Here is a 20,822-nt window from a genome sequence, read left to right on the forward strand (position 1 = left end):
AAGTTGACCAAATTAATAATTGCAAAAATTGACTAATACTGCAGCCCTTCCAACGTTGGGGGACGAATGTTGACATTTTATTTTAAATTTCATTTTATTTGACCCTTATTTTCAATGCTCAATGTTAATAGTTTTGTTCCTGAATTAATAAATAAATAAATAGATGAATAAATAGATCGATAAATACACAAATAGATAAATAAATAACATGCTAAAAGAGAGATATGTAAAAAGTTATTCAAGTCGTTGGTTTGTAGGCCAACCCATTTGAGGCTGAAATGGATTTGTGGTTGACTGAGTGCCACTGTATATTCTGATGAGCCACTAGCCTATGCTATCTCAGTTTCCCCTTAACAAAGAAATAAAATGTTATTTTAACTTTTGTTGTTGCAGGTATTGGCAAAGATAGGGTAGCTCGAGTGGCAAGATATTATGCAGAGAATGCTGAAGCCAGACCAGAACGTAGGGGTGGTGCTCGCAAAGTTACAGAAAATGAAGAAAAGAAGAAACTTGTGATGGATCACATTCAAACATTTACTTGTAGGGCAAGCCACTATGGCAGAAGAGGAGCACCTGGGCGGAAATACCTACCCAATGACCTCAGCGTAAAAAAAATGCACGATTTGTTCAAACAGCAAAATCATGACGCTGTTAGCTACTCTCTCTATTACAGTGTTTTCCGATACAGTTTCAACCTTGCATTTGGACATCCAGCCACCGACGCGTGTTCTACATGTGCAAAGTTTAATCTCACAGTAAAGAACCCCAGCTTGCCCGAAGAGGAGAAGCGTACAGCATCAGCATCTTTCATTTTGCATCGCAGACGAGCAAGGGTGTTTTATGACTTGCTTGGGCAAAGAGACAATGCAGCATTGACAGTCTGCTTCGACATGATGCAGAATCTGGTACTCCCAAGAACCCCCATTGGTCAGGCGTACTACTCCCGCCAGCTCTACATGTACATCTTTGGTGTTGTTGTCCATGCTGGGAAAGGCAGCAAGCAAAGCAAGGATGACATCCATCTTTACATATGGATGGAACACGAGAACAGAAAAGACAGTAATTTGACTGCTTCTGCTCTGAACCACTGTTTTCGGCAGCCATTGAATGTTGCACTTTGCAATGTTCAGAAGTTGAGATTATTCAGTGATTCCTGTTTTGGACAAAACAAAAATGTGAATGTTCTGTCAATGCTGTTTGCTTTAACAAAGCAGAATTTTCCGAATATGATCACTGAATATGTGTTTCCCATCAGGGGACACATTTTCCTTCCTGTCGACCGCGTTTTCGGGAGGATTGAGCAGCAGATTCGAAAGCACAATACCATCCTCATGCCAGAGGAGTACTATGACATTTTGAGGAACCATGGACATGTCCATGTCTACGGCCAGGATTGGCAAGCTTATGATTTCAAGACGGCAACAAAGGTTTTTGTAAAGCCACAGAAGTCATTCAAGCTCGGTGATGCTAGAAAGCTGGAACTGAGGAATGACAAACTTGGATTCAAGACTGTGTACAACAGTGACTTCTGCTATCACTCGGTTTTGAAGCGAGGAAAGAACTGGGCAAACTTCAAGCCGAGTCAGCTCCCAAATGTAAGCACAGTGAAGGATGCAAAAAGAAAGGATGTGCTTAACCTGCTTGCTGAAATTGGTGCCAGTGACACTGTGCGTGCCTTCTATGATGGAGCACTCATTGTAAATGATGCCGACTACGACAGCCATGAAGAATAATTCTGCCGACTGTGCCTTTTGAGTTCACTGTTTCAGTGAATAACAAGAGTGTGTGTACACGTGTGTATGTGAGAAAGACCTGAGCAAACAGGAGGAGTTAAGTGAGTGGGGAGAAAGTCTGTGTGTGTATGGTTGGGTGTGTCTAGATAATGGCACTTCACAATGGCACTGAATTGTAGTTGTCCATAATAAATAGATAAATAGATAGATGTGGGCGTTCTTATGTAAATCGACTGTCATGGTTGCTTATAGCCTAGTTATGTTGCACAATCTCACACAGATGTATAGTTTGTTTAAAGTTATATAGTGCACAGAAATATTGTTATGTTTTTTTAATGACACAGAAATATTGTTTTTATTAACATGTTTTTATGAAGCATTGTGATGGATGTATTTTTTAGGATGTATTTTGTATTTTTTGCAAGCTTGGGACTTGTATAGATAACTTATACTATTATACTATTTAACTTAATAATTGCACAGTGTAAGAAATTACAGTCTGCTCCGATCAAACTTCCACTCCAATATAGATTATATTGAAATGTTCCTTCACTTGAAAGAGTTTATTTATCATAGAATCAATTCCTTACAATCTTAAACAAAATCACAGAGTCATGGTTATCACCTATAGAGTGGGAAAGACAGTGGGTATTCAAGAACCATCTTGATTAGGGAGTTTCTGAGAGATATTATCACCTTTAAACATTTGACCGTATCAGTCTAACACTTGTATCGTTCTCTTCGATTTACATTTAAAGACAGAGTTTGGAATAACAAAGACATAGACACGGAGGCACCACTTGTCTCGTTCTCTTCAATTTACATTTAAAGACAGAGTTTCAGCTCCACGCTGATAGAGAAGACGAATCTGTTTGTCTTGATTTACATTTAAGAGAAAGCTTCATTTACATGCTGAGAGGGAAGACAGATGTGATACTGTATAAAATGTTTGCGCTGGGATGAGCTCGGGGTTCATTCTGACGCTGGTGAACCCAAGGTGCTTCGTGTGCCTTGCCACTGCTATGCTGTAAATAAACTTCATTTTTGAGATCTTCGACGTCCACATCATTTTTTCTTACATTGGCGAGCCACCCTTCCAGGAGGTTTCCAACAAAAAGCGGGGAAAAGGTAAGAAAAAAGCTGTTTTCTTTCATTTATGCTGTTTTGTCAGGAAACCCCTTGTTTTTAAAAAATCTAGAAAAGGAAAATTTAAGGACAGAAGAGAATTTGGTTTATTCAGTCTTAGCAGGAGGAGTTGTTAAGCCTATTCTGTACAATTTTGTTTAAGATTCTAACGGAACTGAATCAACCCGAAGATAGTGTGGTGACAGAGTTGTATTAGAATTGTTGTTTCTAAAGTAATTGAAACAAAGTGCTTAAGTGTTAAGTTTCTAAAGTAACTGAAACTTGGGATCGATCTCTTATAATTCTGTTGAGATTCTAAAGTAAGTGAATAAACCCGTCCCGAAGTAGTGTGGTGGCAGAATTATATTAGATTTGTTGTTTCTAAAGTAACTGAAACAAATGTGTATGTTTCTAACGTATTATGTTGGTGAAGTTGTTATAATTCTGAGGAAATTCTAAAGTAATTGAATCGACCCGACGCAGTGTGGTCACAGAATTATTTCACAACTATTGTGTGTTAGGAGGAGTTGTTAAGCCTATTCTGTACGATTTTGTTTAAGATTCTAACGGAATTGAATCAGCCTGAAGCAGTGTGGCGGCAGAGTTGTGTTGGAATTGTTGTTTCTAAAGTAATTGAAACAAAGGGCTTAAGTGTAAAGTTTCTAAAGTAACTGAAACTTGGTGTTGGCCTCTTATAATTCTGTTAAGAAAGTGAATAAACCCGAAGTAGTGTGGTGGCAGAATTATATTTGATCAGTTGTTTCTAAAGTATCCGAAACAAAAGTGTATGCAGCCTACTTGAAACCGATTGTGAAGTCGTAATAATTCTGAAAAAATTCTAAAGTAATTGAATAGATCCGACGCAGTGTGGTCACAGAATTATTTCACAACGATTGTGTTTTGTATAGTAGATTAGTGAGTCTGACACCGTGGCTGTGTGAAATTTAAAACAAAAAACACGAAGCAGTGTGGTTTTGCCCGACGTGTGGCAGTGTTTTAAATTTTATAAATATTGTTTAAGCCCAAAGTTCTGTGGATAAGTCAACTGTTTTAAGAAAATAACATAAAACCCGACGTAGTGTGGTTTTGTCCGACGTACTGTGACAGTGTTATTTTTTTAAACTGTTTTGTCCAGTGAAATGTATGGTTTAAAAAGACTGTGGCCATGGTTAAGTTAAGCCTCAGGTTGTGTGGCTATCTTGTTCATTTGCGTCCGAAGTAGGCTACTGGAGCTGTGAATAATTATACGAATGGTAGTTATTTAAAATCAGACTTTGTGAATAACTATTAGATCACGAGATAGTCTAAAGCCAGATAAAACTTTTGAAAATGGAAGAAATTATTGTGAAATACATCGCTAAACATGGTATTCAGGGAATGTTTGACGGAATAGAGAATATTGTTGATAAACCATATGAGTGGGCGATCTCTAAGTTTGAAAATGATCCCAAAATGCCTAAGAACAAAAATGGGAAAATTGCTAATGCACTTCAAGCTCTTTTTGCTTCATACAAAGTAACTAGGAGGAGAGTAGATGAGTTAGAGGCTGAAAATGAGCGACTCAGTGTTGGGGTGATTTCTACAAAAAATTACCTGGCTAGTGAAACGATATGGAAAGAAGAAAAGGTCAAGATGCAGAATGAGATCGCACTTCTTAGAACTAACAATAGTATGCTCAAATCATCTGTGGAAATATTGTCCAAAAATTTGGAGGAAGCAAAGGCGGCTTGTCAGTTCATGATAAAGAGTGACACAACTGAGAAAAACCATAGTAAGACATTGTTAGATGTCAGATTGTGTAACCCAGTTCCAGAAATGCCAGATTTACAGGAAGACAGAGCTGAGGGTTGGGAAAAAGATTCTCAGACATTCAGCAGCCAATACTCAGACTGTACAGTCAGATTTCCCATGGCCCCAGTCCATACTACGACGACTATGCATGCTAGTGAAGGTAGAGAAGAGGCAATGACCTCTACCATAGTTCGAGGATTTAATCCAACTGAACTAGAAACTATGATCAAGAATATTGGTAAATTTGATCCTGCCAAACAAGATCCATTAGATTTTCTGAAAAACTTGGAGGAATATGCTGAAGTGTACAATTTAACAGATGGTGAGGTGTGTGTTGTGTTAAGAATGTGCTTGCCTGACACTTTGTCTAGAGCCTTAACTCAGAAAGTAAAGGACAGAAATGCTAATAAGTCAGAGAGGAAAAAGGCACTGCTTGAAGTCTTAGGTGTGATGTCAGTTAATTGGGATAGAATATCTGAGATGCGCATGAGGAAAGGGGAGCATCCAGCAGCTTTTTCAGAACGATTATTGGAGATGTTTAAAACTTTCAGTGGCAATCCTGATATTACTAAGAATGATGTCAGTTTCAAGACTGCCTTGATTAACAAATGTGACCCACTCACCCGGTCTGCTGTGACAATGCTTGTGACTCCACTCTCTGAATACACTGACATTATTGGTAAAATGACACAGTTTTACAACAATAATGCTAATAGTCAAATGAAAACGGTCAAATCTAGACATCCAGTTGCTGCCGTTGGCGGGAGAGAATGTTGGTCTAATGGTTTCCATCATAGACCAAGGATATTTGCAAGAATAAATTCAGAAGGTGTTGTTATTTGCTATGCATGTGGAAAAGCTGGTCACATTGCTAGACATTGTCAAGACAATGAGAGACCTCTACAAAGCTTTGTCTGTCATGCATGTGGAAAGGATGGTCACATTGCAAGGCACTGTTTGGAGAAAAGAAAGGAAGATCAGGAAGTTGTTTGTTTTGCTTGTGGACTGATGGGGCACAAGGCAAGAAGGTGTCACTTGTCACACAAAAGAAAGTTGAGCTATCATGGTTTGCTTAAGAAAATAGGCAATTCAGAAACCCAGTTGGCAATGTTGAAAGGAAATAAAGAAGCGATTCACACCTTGTCCAACGTATCACCGCATGAGCAACAGGACTGTAGCTCAGTCTCAAGCAGATGCTGATACAAATTAGAATTAGGTTTATGATAGTAACACGTTTTAGAAAAGGATTTACTATCAAAAGGGGGGTGATTCTTTATGCAGTTGTAATTTATAACAAATGTTTTAATGACATTATGTTTAGGAATATATCTTTTTTTGTTTTAAATGTTACCAATGTTTGATGTTTTGAGATTAAATTTCTGTGACTTTGATGTTTAAATGTGAAAAGATGATTGTGGGGGAAACGGGGGGCAACCTCTTCTTTTGGTCATTGTTTCAGATATAAGCATCGAGATGTTTGCCTGAAACGTGTAACCTCCTGGAGAAAGATGACATGGTGGTTTGAAGGACGAGAAGGAAGTAGAACCAGTGGAGCCAGGGGATTCTCTCAAGAAAAAGAACAGAATACAGAGATTTCCAGACCTGCAAGATCCAGAACTCCAGGCCTAAAAGATCTAGAAACCCTGAGACCCACCATGGGATGGATGGAACTGATGAAGAGGCACAGACTCGAGCACAACAATGACTGCGTCTTCTAGAAGAACTTATGGTCCATGTGAAAAAGAATAGACAATGAGAAAAGAAACAAGAAGAGATCAAACCATTTCAGAGACTATAGACAGCAGTCTTTGCACATGGAAAACAAGTGGGCAGAGGACATACCCACTCTAAGAAATGCACAAAGACAAAGACTGAACATGAAGAGAAAAGTATATGCATACTCATTTGCATTAGATATATTGTTGTCAAGTGGATCCACACATGTGGATAAAGGATGTCCACACTGAGAAAATGAAAAACCACACACACCCACACCCACACACGCACACACACACACACACACACACACACACACACATACACGTCTATATTACTAAAAGGGGACTATCACTCTACACTGGCCAAGAGGGGACTAGTGTTTCTGGTCATTTTGAAGAAACAAAAATGACGTACAAAATTCTCTTTTAAGGTCTTTTTTCATAATATGACTTTAAATATGCATTTTTTTATTTTTAAAAAAACATGCCAAGTGGGGACCTGAAACTCTGGCCGATGTCTACCTTACCAACAGGGGACTCATATAGCCTGCAATTGAACTGTGTGTCTGTGTGAACAGTGAAGTGAACTGGCAGTGAAATCTTGTCTTCATTTTGTAACTTATACATACTTATACACATATATGTGTGTGTGTGTGGGTGTGTCATTATATAATGCTCAAACATATACATGTCTATATTGCTACACAGCAGTGTCGCTGTACACTGGCGAAGAGGGGACATTCTGAATGATATCTATCCAACCAAGTGGGGACTTTGTGTGTGTGTGTGAACTGGCAGTGAAATCTTTCTTCATTACGCTTACATTATATATATATATATATATATATATATATATATACACTACCGGTCAAAAGTTTTAGATCAGTAAGTTTTTTGCTCACCAAGGCTGCTTTATTTGATAAAAAAATGACAAACAGTAATATTGTGAAATATTATGACAATTTAAAATGACTGTTTTCTATTTTAATATATTTTAAAATGTAATTTGAAAGCTGAATTTTCAACACCATTACTGTTGCTGATTACACATCAGTTTTCAGTGTCACATGATCCTTTTGATCAATTTAACTCATCCTTGATGAATTAAAGTATTTTCGAATTTCTTTCCTCCAAAAATAAAAAATAAATAAATTCTTACTGGCCCCAAACTTTTGAATGGTAGTGATTAATGTTACAAAATATTTCCATTTCAGATTAATTCTGTTCTTTTTAACTTTCTATTCATCTACGAATCCTGCAATAAAAATGTAAAAAACTGTTTTCAACATGGATAATAATCATAAATGTTTCTTGAGCATCATATTATAATAATTTCTGTAGGATCATGTGACAATGAAGACTGAAATAATGATGATAAATTCAGCTTTGATCACAGGAATAAATTACAAAAACCGCTGTTTTAAATTGTAATAATATTTCACAATATTACCATTTTTTTAATCAAATAATTGCAGCCTTGGTGAGCAGAAGAGACTTCTTAAAAAACATAAACAATCTTACCGATCTAAAACTATATATTTCTATACTACTAACAGCAGTGTCGCTGTACACTGGCAAAGAGGGGACATTCTGAATGATATCTATCCCACCAAGTGGGGACTTTGTGTGTGTGTGTGAACTGGCAGTGAAATCTTTCTTAATTACGCTTACATTATATATCTATTATATACATTATATATATATATATATATATATATATATATATATATATTCACATAGAAAAACACTGTTTTAAATTGTAATAATATTTCACAATATTACTGTTTTTTTTTTATCAAATAATTGCAGCCTTGGTGAGCAGAAGAGACTTCTTTTAAAAACATAAACAATCTTACCGATCTAAAACTATATATTTATATATTACTAACACAGCAGTGTCGCTCCACACTGGCGAAGAGGGGACATTCTGAACGATATCTATCCAACAAAGTGGGGACTTTGTGTGTGTGAACTGGCAGTGAAATATCTCTTCATTACAGTTAAATTATATATCTATTATATACATTATGTATATATATATACTATTTTTCTTATTTAACGCTCTCTCTTCATATACTTTCTATGCTTTGTTATGCAGTCCCTAACAATTTACTTGCCATAGTTATGTGCCATTGCACACACACGTCTATATTACTAACATATACATGTATTAACACAGAAGTGTCGCTGCACACTAGCCAAGACATTAACATTAACGTTAACTTAAATAGCAGATTGCCAGGTCAGGATTTACACAAAAAAATCAATAAGAGGAATCGAAACTTTAATTTTATAACAATAGGCTAATCCGAATCCTAACCTTGGATATCAGATTTAAGGATACATTTATCGATTTTCAATTCCCAACCCTCTAAAGTTATAAAAAAATAAACGTGCAGGCGTTTCCACCGACATAACGTGGTAAATAACAAAACTGATTAGACCATTTTGACCTTATAAGAGGCTATATATGATATACATGTTAATAAAATCACATTTAATCAAGTAACTTCATATAGTTCATGCCGCGGCCAGTTCTAACCTTAATCCGTTAATGTAAGTAACTGATATGGTTTGCATAAAATATAAAATTACTAACCAGATATATCATATGTAGGCTATGGCGAAAACATTGCAGACGACAGCGGCGCGATGCACGGCCTGCACGCTCTCACAGAGGGAATAAGGGAACTGAAGAGTTCTTCATAAAATGGCAGCTTGTTGTGGTTATTTTTCGCAGTCATTTCGTACTTATGTATTTAAATTGACAGTAACATGTCCCTAGGTTACATTGAAGAGTGTCAAATTGTACATCTTATAGTAAAATGTCTAGAATAGATTAAATTGAATACAGAAATTGTGGTCAGCTATTCTATATAACTTTAAAGTTATAGCAAGAATCCATAATAATTATTACTTACCAGATGAAGAAGTTCCTGGTCGGCAGAAAAGACAGCGGCACCACTGACACGACAAACTCTTTCAAAATTCAAATGCGCTCTCATGCACACTGAATTAAGGCTGTTAATGGTCACTGGCCCAGTGCTACATTTCTTTTTTTTTAATGTAAGAATAATAACATTAGAGGTCTAGCAATTTTACCCGTGGAACTGTGTGTCGAGTTTTTTGCGGTCAGTTTGCACTGCTGTATTTAGATTAACAGTAACTGATAATTTCCCAGAATGCATTGAAATTCTACAGTAACATACTGTCAACTGTGTGCACAGTACATAATTGTTGAAAAAACAAAATAATACTGTGAAAACAACTAAATTCTACTGTAACTTACTGTACATAGATTATACAGTAAGAAACTGTTGACAAAAACTGTATAATCCTGTGAAAACAATAGAAATCGTTTACAGTGTAGTTATGTTTAGGTTTGGGATTAGGGTTACGGGATCTTACATAAAATGGTAAAAAGGGATATATACAGATATCTTTATGACATAGAATATACGTAAATACTTAACGTTTTGTAGCTGTAAAAACATAATAATGTTACTTTTAAATGTTGCAAATACGTATATATTATACATTTCAGCATCTATCCAAACTTACAAAAAAGTATGTTTTCTATCTTTGCAAAAAACTTAAAATACCTACGTATTAACAATGAGACCAGGCTGCTAAAATCATATTGAATTTCGTTGACTAAAACTAGACTAAAACAATTCAGATGACTAAAATATGACAAACTAAATGGCATTTTAGTCAAAAGACTAAAACTAAATCAAAATTTGTTGTCAAAATGAACACTGCTTTAGTTTGAAAATTACTTCAATTATCTTTTTAACTGTTAACTGGTTTCAATCTTCTTTATGGAACAGAAAGTTTTTGTTCAGGATAGGTCATTTCTTCTGTTCTGTCGCTCACCTCCACAGGGATCGATCTCGGCGCCCTCCCTTTACTCGTTCTACATGCTACCATTGGGTTCTATATTTTAATAAGACATGGTGTTGCCTTCCATTCTTATGCTGAAGACACCACAATATATATACACCTATTGAGAGAAATGATCCGTCTGCTTCCATTTCTCTTTTATTATGCTAAGATGAGGTTACATCTTGGCTTGCAAAAAAATTGTGTCTTTAAATGAACACAAAACTGAGGTGATAGTTTTCCCCACTGATAATTTTAAGACCACCAGCATCGCTTTGAGGAGCTTCTCTGCATTCAGATCTATGCGGGATTAGGTGTGCTTTTAGATGGGCCTTCAAAACGTGATAAATATCTTCCGTAACTGCATCTAGTTTATCAACTGCATCTAGTTTTTATTTGAGAAGTTGCACAGATACTTGAACATTGGTAGCTGTATTTGTAAGCGCTCAGACCAGTTTACCTAAAACACCTTCAAGCCATCCTGCATTGAAATGTAAATGAGTGTGGGGGGATGTGGAATCAGGGGCGTAGCAATCATTTCAAAAGTGAGGGGGACAGAATGTCAAGCATTTTACATGGTTCATGTTTACATGAAAGACTAAGACTTGTGTATGTGTTTAGTTACTTCTTAATTTTTCAGTTTTTTTTGTTTAGATTCAGAATATGTTTCAGTGTGAAATACGGTAGAAATATCTTATTCATTTTTGTGTTGATAAGTTTTGAACTTAAATAACAGTCTTGGAAATAATATGTAAGCATGTGCCTGTACAGTAAATCAAGTTTTGTTTGCCAGAAATCAATTAATGTAAATCGAAAGATCTCAGTTTAGCCAAGACTGATCGTGTGATCACTGAGTGAAGAGTTTTGAGAAGTTGTTCAATGCTGTATTATGTTCAGAGTTTTAGCAGTGTTGTGTCGAAGTGAAATATGTAGTTTGAAAGATGTAGTCACTGAATGCATTAATACAACTCTAAAAAGAAAAACAACAACAAAAAAGCAACCTGTAATAGCAGCTGCAAATGGGGCCTTATTTATCACTCAGAAAGAATTAGTGTTAAACACATTTACACAAACTCTAGACACAGAAGGATCATATGTTCCCCACATCACACCAGGATATTTCACTCAAAATTGTGAAATATTTCACTCATTAAGTGTTTGATTTACTCATTCAACTGATGTTCAAAACAACTGTGTAGTTACAGTGCTGCAAAAAAATGCAGACATGTTTCTTTATAAAATAGCAGACACAATACCACTGATATTGAAAAAAAAAGATCTAAATCAACTTCTAGGTTTGGGTGAAGTGAGAGGGTCACAGAGACAGAACTAAAAACCTAATTTGTCAAATAAACTCTAAAAATAAAAGATATTCAAGACTGTGGTATAAATAATTGGATGATCTGACCATAACTCATACTATCCTTGATTTTCTAACTTAGGACATTTCCTTTGTGTGTGATTACACCGCCCTCCCCCACACTAATTTACATATCAATGCAGGATGGCTTGGTCTAGTGTCTAGGTGTCAAGGTGTCTAGGTGAAGTGGCCTGAGTGCTAACAAATACAGCTACCAATGTTCAAGAATCTGTGCAACTTCTCAAATAAACTACAATAAACTAGAGAAAATGCTGGGATTTACCCCTCCAAATTTATTTTGTAATGTTTTCTTTTGTAAAAATGTATTTAAAAAATAAATAAATACAAGAATTAGACTATCTACTGTTAACTGCAGTTTGTTACATTATCCATGTTTACAATACTGCACATAATTATTCCTAATTTTCCCTTTTGTATAGATTAAATTGGTGATTAAACTGAGACTAACACAAACACTTGTGGTGGTGTTTAGTTAAATATAATTGTTTTTTTTGTTTTGTTTTTAATTCAGATTATATTTCAAAATGGTATTACTGTATAAATATTGCAAATTTTGGTCTTATTCATGTTGTGTTAGGTTTTGAACATCAGTTTTGATTGGAGAATGTAAAGATGTGCAATTTGGTCTTTGTAGAACATAAAGTTCTGTTGGTGTTTGTGTTAAGTGTGAAATACATTCATGTAAATTGAAAGACGCCATTGAATAAAAAAATTCCAAAGCAAAATTAAATGATCCACAGTTTGTCACATAAGCCCATTTCACTCCGAGATTCTAGAAAATATACTGATAATTTGTCCCTTGATCTTTTGATTTCTGTTCATCGACAGTACCAGGGATTACAGTATTGTAAACATGGATAATGTAACAAACTGCAGTTAACAGTAGTTTACTTCTTGTTTTTATTTATTTATTAAATACATTTTTACAAAAGAATATGTTACAAAATAAATTTGGAAGGGTAAATCCCAACGTTTTCTCTAGTTTATTGTAGTTTATTTGAGAAGTTGCACAGATTCTTGAACATTGGTAGCTGTATTTGTTAGCACTCAGGCCACTTCACCTAGACACCTTGACACCTAGACACTAGACCAAGCCATCCTGCATTGATATGTAAATTAGTGTGGGGGAGGGCGGTGTAATCACACACAAAGGAAATGTCCTAAGTTAGAAAATCAAGGATAGTATGAGTTATGGTCAGATCATCCAATTATTTATACCACAGTCTTAAATATCTTTTATTTTTAGAGTTTATTTGACAAATTAGGTTTTTAGTTCTGTCTCTGTGACCCTCTCACTTCACCCAAACCTAGAAGTTGATTTAGATCTTTTTTTTTTCAATATCAGTGGTATTGTGTCTGCTATTTTATAAAGAAACATGTCTGCATTTTTTTGCAGCACTGTAACTACACAGTTGTTTTGAACATCAGTTGAATGAGTAAATCAAACACTTAATGAGTGAAATATTTCACAATTTTGAGTGAAATATCCTGGTGTGATGTGGGGAACATATGATCCTTCTGTGTCTAGAGTTTGTGTAAATGTGTTTAACACTAATTCTTTCTGAGTGATAAATAAGGCCCCATTTGCAGCTGCTAGTACAGGTTGCTTTTTTGTTGTTGTTTTTCTTTTTAGAGTTGTATTAATGCATTCAGTGACTACATCTTCCAAACTACATATGAAGAGTTCAGATTCAAAAGCCTCTAAATGCCATTTAAAATTTTCTTCTTTAATGATGACTTTTATCAAACTTGTATATTTAAGTTCAGTAATTTCACTTAAATAACAATTAATGGGTAATTATTATTGCCATTTAAGTAAAATTACTGAACTTAAATATACAAGTTTGATAAAAATCATCATTAAAGAAGAAAATTTCAAATGGCATTTAGAGGCTTTTGCATCTGAACTCTTCATATTTCACTTCGACACAACACTGCTAAAACTCTGAACATAATACAACATTGAACAACTTCTCAAAACTCTTCACTCAGTGATCCCACGATCAGTCTTGGCTAAACTGAGATCTTTCAATTTACATGAATTGATTTCTGGCAAACAAAACTTGATCTACTGTACAGGTCAATTTGCACATGCTTAGATATTATTTCCAAGACTGTTATTTAAGTTCAAAACTTATCAACAGACAAACGAATAAGATATTTCTACCGTATTTTACACTGAAACATATTCTGAATCTAAAAAAACAAACAAAAAAAAAACAGAAAAATTAAGAATTAACTAAACACGTAAACAAGTCTAAGTCTTCCATATAAACATGAACCAACGAATTCTGAACAGCAAAAAATAGTGCATATTGCTGCCTGTTGTGTGTGTGTGTTTATTCAACGCATTCTCATCCTTTAACGTCATATAGAACGCTATATGCAAAAACGGCGCTATACTACGCACATGGCACCCGTTATCATTAATATAACACGCGCTGTGAGAGCTAAGTTTAGGTGTGGGATAGGGTCTGCGTATCATATTTACGCTAAAGGATTTATGACGACTTGGGTTCGCGTGTTATATTAATGATAAAGGGTGCCATGTGCGTAGTATAGCGCCGTTTTTGCATATAGCGTTCTATGACGTTAAAGGATGAGAACGGTCTGGTTTATTATATGTATGAATGATGTGTTTTGGTAGTTTTAATGCGTTTTGAATGTGAAATGTACTGCAGTGAAGCTGAAGTGAAGAGCTTAAAAAGTGATAAGTATTTAGAAATAAATACATTCTAATTTAATTTAATTTATGGGAATATAACTTTCTAATGTTGTGGGTTAACAGATTATGATTGGGTTACAAGCATCACCTGATGTCAGTCAGGATAAAAATGTAATGATAAAAAATAAACAAATCTGGGTAATTTAAGCCCTAAGGGAAACAAGGTTGTTGTTTTTTTTTTTTACTGATATTGGCCAATATGAGGGACCACAACCCATAAGATTGGTCTTTCATTACAGAAAAGAGGCTCTCCAGTTTGATGGTAAAGGGAACAATGTGTAATTGCTGCTAATATACTGTTATATACTGCTGCTAATATGCTAATATCAAATAATGTTATATCTTTTTATAATTGTATTATGAAATATATGCCTTGTTAAAAAGAATTGAAACATGTTCATAATTGAAACCAAAATGAGAATTATAAGCATTCCCCAGACTTACTGCTGCCATTGCATTTTATTTATCTAGAGTCTAGATCATGTTTAGCTTGTGTGGAGACCTGCAATTATACCTTAAAGAGATATTTCTGCTTGATTTTATTGAGTTGATAAACTAGATGCAGTTACGGAAGATATTTATCACGTTTTGAAGGCCCATCTAAAAGCACACCTAATCCCGCATAGATCTGAATGCAGAGAAGCTCCTCAAAGCGATGCTGGTGGTCTTAAAATTATCAGTGGGGAAAACTATCACCTCAGTTTTGTGTTCATTTAAAGACACAATTTCTTTGCAAGCAAAGATGTAACCTCATCTTAGCATAATAAAAGAGAAATGGAAGCAGACGGATCATTTCTCTCAATAGGTATATATATTTTGGTGTCTTCAGCATAAGAATGGAAGGCAACACCATGTCTTATTAAAATATAGAACCCAATGGTAGCATGTAGAACGAGTAAAGGGAGGGCGCCGAGATCGATCCCTGTGGAGGTGAGCGACAGAACAGAAGAAATGACCTATCCTGAACAAAAACTTTCTGTTCCATAAATAAGATTGAAACCAGTTAACTGTTAAAAAGATAATTGAAGTAATTTTCAAACTAAAGTAATATACACTGTAAAAAAAAAAAAAAAAAATCATGATTTGTTATCATAACGTTGTTTCTTCTGTCAAATCAACTTAGATAATGTATGTGGTTCAGATAACATAATATTTTGAGTTTCTGATTATAAAATCAATCTCCTTCATTGTATTAAGTCAATTTTTCAATTTTAATGAACGTAAAGTTTCAAGGCAACCAGGTAACTTCATTTTTTAAGTTAAACCAACAATAATTGTTTTACAGTGCACACATATCAGTCAAAACTGCTTGTAAAATGTAAAATATAGTCAAATACAACTATTTGTATATTTGTCAAATACAACTTATCAGTAGGCAATAAGCTTAAATGGGATATGTGGACCAATCATATACTGTAAGTATAAAGCCACAACAGAGAATTAATTTTTTAAAGCAATAACTTTCCTGTATTGTCCACAACATAAAGCTTCTGATGTTTTATAGGAATTTCATCGAAAGTGTTATGATATTCTGTATTATTTGTTAGTATGGAATTGCTACTGAGGTACAGACAAAATTATTAAGAAAAGTAACAATGGCAAGTAAATTGTTAGGGACTGCTATAACCAAGCATAGACAGTATCTATGAAGAGAGAGCGTTAAATAAGAAAAAAATAATATTATGAATGATAAGAGGCGTCTTCTCGCCTCTGCTTTCGAACTGTTGCCACTGGGCACTTCATAATAACTGCATGCTATTAATCATTAGTTAATCATTAGTAAATAGTTTATCTGTAATTTATAAAGCATTAATAGACATTAATAAGAAGTTTATAAATACAGCTATAAATGCTCTATTCTTGTGTAAATACTTTATTCTTTATTTAGAAGCATAATATTGTGTTTAATCATTGTATTTTCATACTTTATTAATGATCAATTTATAATTTCCTAATGAAGAATAACATTATTTACAAACCAGTTATTTAGGAGTTGTCAGTGATTCATGAGATCACTTAAGTGTATTTAAATGTAGTAAATGCAAGAAGTTAAGCATTTAGTAGTGGTCAGTTAACTTTTTTTGGCAGCTCATCTAAAGTGAGGAATAGTTATATCTTGTAAAGCATTCATAAATTAGATTTAAAGGCTCAGTTCTCTTCTAAACAGAAAAAGGAAACAAACACAACACTTTGAACATAAAAGAACATACAAATATTTAACTGAGCCTTTGAAATCTCTTTTATAAATGCATTACAAGGCATAACAGGTCCTCACTTTAGATGAGCTCACAAAATAGTAAACTGACCACTACTAAATGGTTGATAACTACCTGAATTAACCTTGGATTACAGTAGAAATACATGTTAAAAATGTATTTACACACTAAGTAACTATTACTATATGTCTGAATAATAAGATACATGAATGCACATTGAAATAGTTTATTAATCATTTACTCACTTTCTAAGTGATCTTATAAACCACTGACAACTCCTAAATAACTTTATATTGGTTTATTATTATGGTTTATAATGCTATACTTCATTTAGAAATCATAAATTGTTCATTAATAAAGCATGGAATTAAAATGATTAAAACACATTATAGATATGCTTTTAAACCAATAATCAGCAATTTATAAAGACAGCTATAAATCTATAAATTCTTTAATATTGTTTTAAAAGCATATCTATAATGTGTTTTAATAATTGTATTTTCATTAGTTAAGCATTTACTATTGCTTAACTAATGATTACTAGCGTGGGGTTATTAAATTTACTGAAAGTACCTTAACTAAGCAGCTCTACAGTCTCAGAGGCTTTGGGACAGCCAGCCATTCAGACAATAGAGAAGTGTGAACGACGTGTGTTAATGGGCCACTGCAGTTCCTGCTCCAGCCTACAGGAGCGCTGCTGAGTATGGGCTTAAACACACACACATGTGTTAGTCCCCACTTGGTCAAAAGTTAAAAAAATTCACCAGAGCGTTTTTTAGTTGATTTTAACATGTTTTAAGGCATAGCTAACAGGGGACTTGAAAAATGTCCCCACTTCCCTCGGCGGTCCCCTGTTAGTGAGTGTGTAACGACACCAAAGTCCCCTCTTAGATAGGTAGACAAGTACACACACACACACACACACACACACACACACACACACACACACACACTCACTCACTATATTGTCTATTGATTGCTGATTGTTTGAGTTATCAAAGCTAAAACAAAATGCTAACATCACTGATACACATTGTGAAGGAAAAAAAACCCCGAAGTTTTGACAAAAACAAATGCATGATGGAGACTTGGCTATTGCCTATACTGGTTTACTTTGAGATGTAACCTTTAAAACTGCTGTTTGTGTATGTATCATTCTTATTATCGGTCAGTGCGTTAGGTTATGTTGTATGTGTTCCATGTTGAAACGTCAGGTTGAAGATAATTCTATGATCAATATTGGACGTTCCCGTTGGATGTGATGGTTCTTGATTACCTCTCTCAAACCCAAATATTTTTCAAAAAAAAAAAAATCTTAACACAAACTATGATAGGTCTGCTCAAGTGAAGTAGAGCTGTAACCAGTGTGCATGAGGTGTCATTCCTATGACGGGTAAGACTTATCTGATGGCCATAGGGGGGCAACCTAAGCCAGGGTGGCACCGCCACTGGGCACCTGCCCACCAGGAAAGGGAGGTGTTATTTAGGAAAAGGGAGTGGATGTGATGCTACTTGTGGCCAAGAGCATCAAAGGGGGGAATCTGTAAGAAATTACAGTCTGCTCCGATCAAACTTCCACTCCAATATAGATTATATTGAAATGTTCCTTCACTTGAAAGAGCTTATTTATCATAGAATCAATTCCTTACAATCTTAAACAAAATCACAGAGTCATGGTTATCACCTATAGAGTGGGAAAGACAGTGGGTATTCAAGAACCATCTTGATTAGGGAGTTTCTGAGAGATATTATCACCTTTAAACATTTGACCGTATCAGTCTAACACTTGTATCGTTCTCTTCGATTTACATTTAAAGACAGAGTTTGGAATAACAAAGACATAGACACGGAGGCACCACTTGTCTCGTTCTCTTCAATTTACATTTAAAGACAGAGTTTCAGCTCCACGCTGATAGAGAAGACGAATCTGTTTGTCTTGATTTACATTTAAGAGAAAGCTTCATTTACATGCTGAGAGGGAAGACAGATGTGATACTGTATAAAATGTTTGCGCTGGGATGAGCTCGGGGTTCATTCTGACGCCGGTGAACCCAAGGTGCTTCGTGTGCCTTGCCACTGCTATGCTGTAAATAAACTTCATTTTTGAGATCTTCGACGTCCACATCATTTTTTCTTACAACAGTTTTGTAAATTGTTTTGTAAATTTAATGAATGTAGTGTACAGAATAACAAGATGAATCTAATGTTATGTACGTGTTCAGGATGAACTTGAAATGTTGCTATTAACAGCATTAATATCAGACTGAAATTAATGCAATCTGAAAAAGGCAGTGAGATTAATGTATTTTTAAAAATTGGTTTAATGGTTTAATATAAGTGATGTTGTTCAAATTTGGGGTTTGTCATATGTATAGACAACCTTTCCTTGTTATTTATTGTTATGTCTTTGCTCAATTTCATACAGAAAGTGAGTTTTTGTTGATAAAATGGATTTGTAGCATTTTGGGGAAAAACGTGTTATGGATATATTGCATTTTGGAGAAAAGAAAAATGTCTTTGTTTAATAAATGTTTAAAATCAAAATATGGATTTGATTTTTTTATGTTATTAAAAACTCATAATGATATATTACAGTTTGAAACAGAAAATAACAGTTTTCATACAAACAGTCTTTTGGGAAAGAAAATGCCTTTTTTCTCAATTTAACAATTTTGGATTTATAGCGTTTTGGAACCAAACTCTTCAAATATTTGTAATTCAGATAAGAATGAAGTTAGTGTTTTAAAATCTTAAGGAAAACAAATATATTGAAATGTAGCACATGAATTTTAAAATCATTCAGCTTCAATTACAAATACAATCTTACTTTTATTTAAAGCACACTATACATTTAAAAGATGGGGGTTATATGCCTATTTTGTCATTTTAAAAAAATACAAAATTGTTATGCAAAAAGACAAGGACTTAGAGACAAGGACTTGTAGGAAAAATCGCAGCCAGCCACACACACACAAACACACACACACAAACACAGACAACAGCCCTCCCCTCCCCACACAGACACACACACCCACACCCACACACACAGAGACAGAGAGAGAGAGAGAGAGAGAGAGAGAGAGAATCGCAGGGGAAAAAATCCATTGAAACTACAATATCTGACGTTCTGTTGCTCAGAGCGAATGACTTTAAATTGGAAAGTTGATCGGCTTGACGAGAACAATATATGTGGCAAGTTTTGTAACTGTAGGTAAAATGAGCAAAGTTATAACACACTTTATGTGTCCTGTTTTAGTCATAAAATTCATTTCCTCGCCACGGCCAGACCGTTTGAGATATCAAAAATCCGTCTGGAATTGAGCATCCTCAATGTCTTGACTTCATGCACACCGAGTTTGGTTGTGATTGTAATTTGATGTATTTCTCCTAGGACAACTATTCAAACAACCCATAATTCCCAACTTCCATTTGAACTGTCGTAAAACTTAGAGCACGAAAGTTGTTTGGCCTGATGTGATCTATAATTGTACCGAGTTTCATATTAATTCATGCAAGTGTGTTTGATTTATGGACAAATGTTCGAATCCCAGTCCAGGGGGCGCTGTCGAGCCGCCCTGCCACGCCCGATGACCAGCTTCAGCCCGGCCCTGATGGCCATGGGTTCTGACCCGTGTGCAAAGTTTCAAGAGTTTTAGAGGATGTTAAAGGGTTAGTTCACCCAAAAATGAAAATTAAGTCATTAATTACTCACCCCCATGCTGTACCAACCCCGTAAGACCTTCGTTCGTCTTCGGAACACAAATGAAGATATTTTTGATTAAATTTGAGAGCTGTATCACTACCACATTGGCTCCTAAGGGACTGCCTCTTGACGGCCCAAAAAGTCAATGAAGAAAATGTTTAAATATCCCAAGTGACTACCGTGGCTCAACTATATGTTTATCAAGCGACGCGAATACTTTTTGTGCGAAAAAACAAACAAAAATAACGAGTTTATTCGACTATTTCTTTTCTTCCTTATAGGCCAGAACGAGACTTCCTTATAGATTTCCACGACGCATGCGCGAGAATTGCGATCTAAGCTGGTGTGAGCAGATCGCAATTCTCGCGCATGCGTCGTGGAAATCTAAGGAATTCTCGTTCTGGCCTACAAGGAAGAAAAGAAATAGTCGAATAAACTCGTTATTTTTGTTTGTTTTTTCGCACAAAAAGTATTCGCGTCGCTTGATAAACATATAGTTGAGCCACGGTAGTCACTTGGGATATTTAAACATTTTCTTCATTGACTTT

The 20,822-nt window shown here is 35.1% G+C and overlaps 1 protein-coding gene across 1 annotated transcript; it reads left to right on the forward strand.

Moving 5' to 3' along the window:
- Positions 1-374: 374 nt before the first annotated feature.
- LOC148970930 (uncharacterized) lies at positions 375-4,431 on the forward strand (the record flags this gene model as incomplete). The annotated part of the gene is made up of 1 exon (XM_089123064.1): positions 375-4,431. A coding segment is annotated over one exon (1,359 nt), but the record flags the coding sequence as incomplete, so codon positions are not given.
- Between the last annotated feature and the right edge of the window lie 16,391 nt (positions 4,432-20,822).

The sequence above is a fragment of the Pimephales promelas genome, chromosome 18 (assembly GCF_988280905.1).
Source record: "Pimephales promelas chromosome 18, fPimPro1.hap1.1, whole genome shotgun sequence".
Lineage (NCBI taxonomy): Eukaryota > Metazoa > Chordata > Actinopteri > Cypriniformes > Leuciscidae > Pimephales > Pimephales promelas.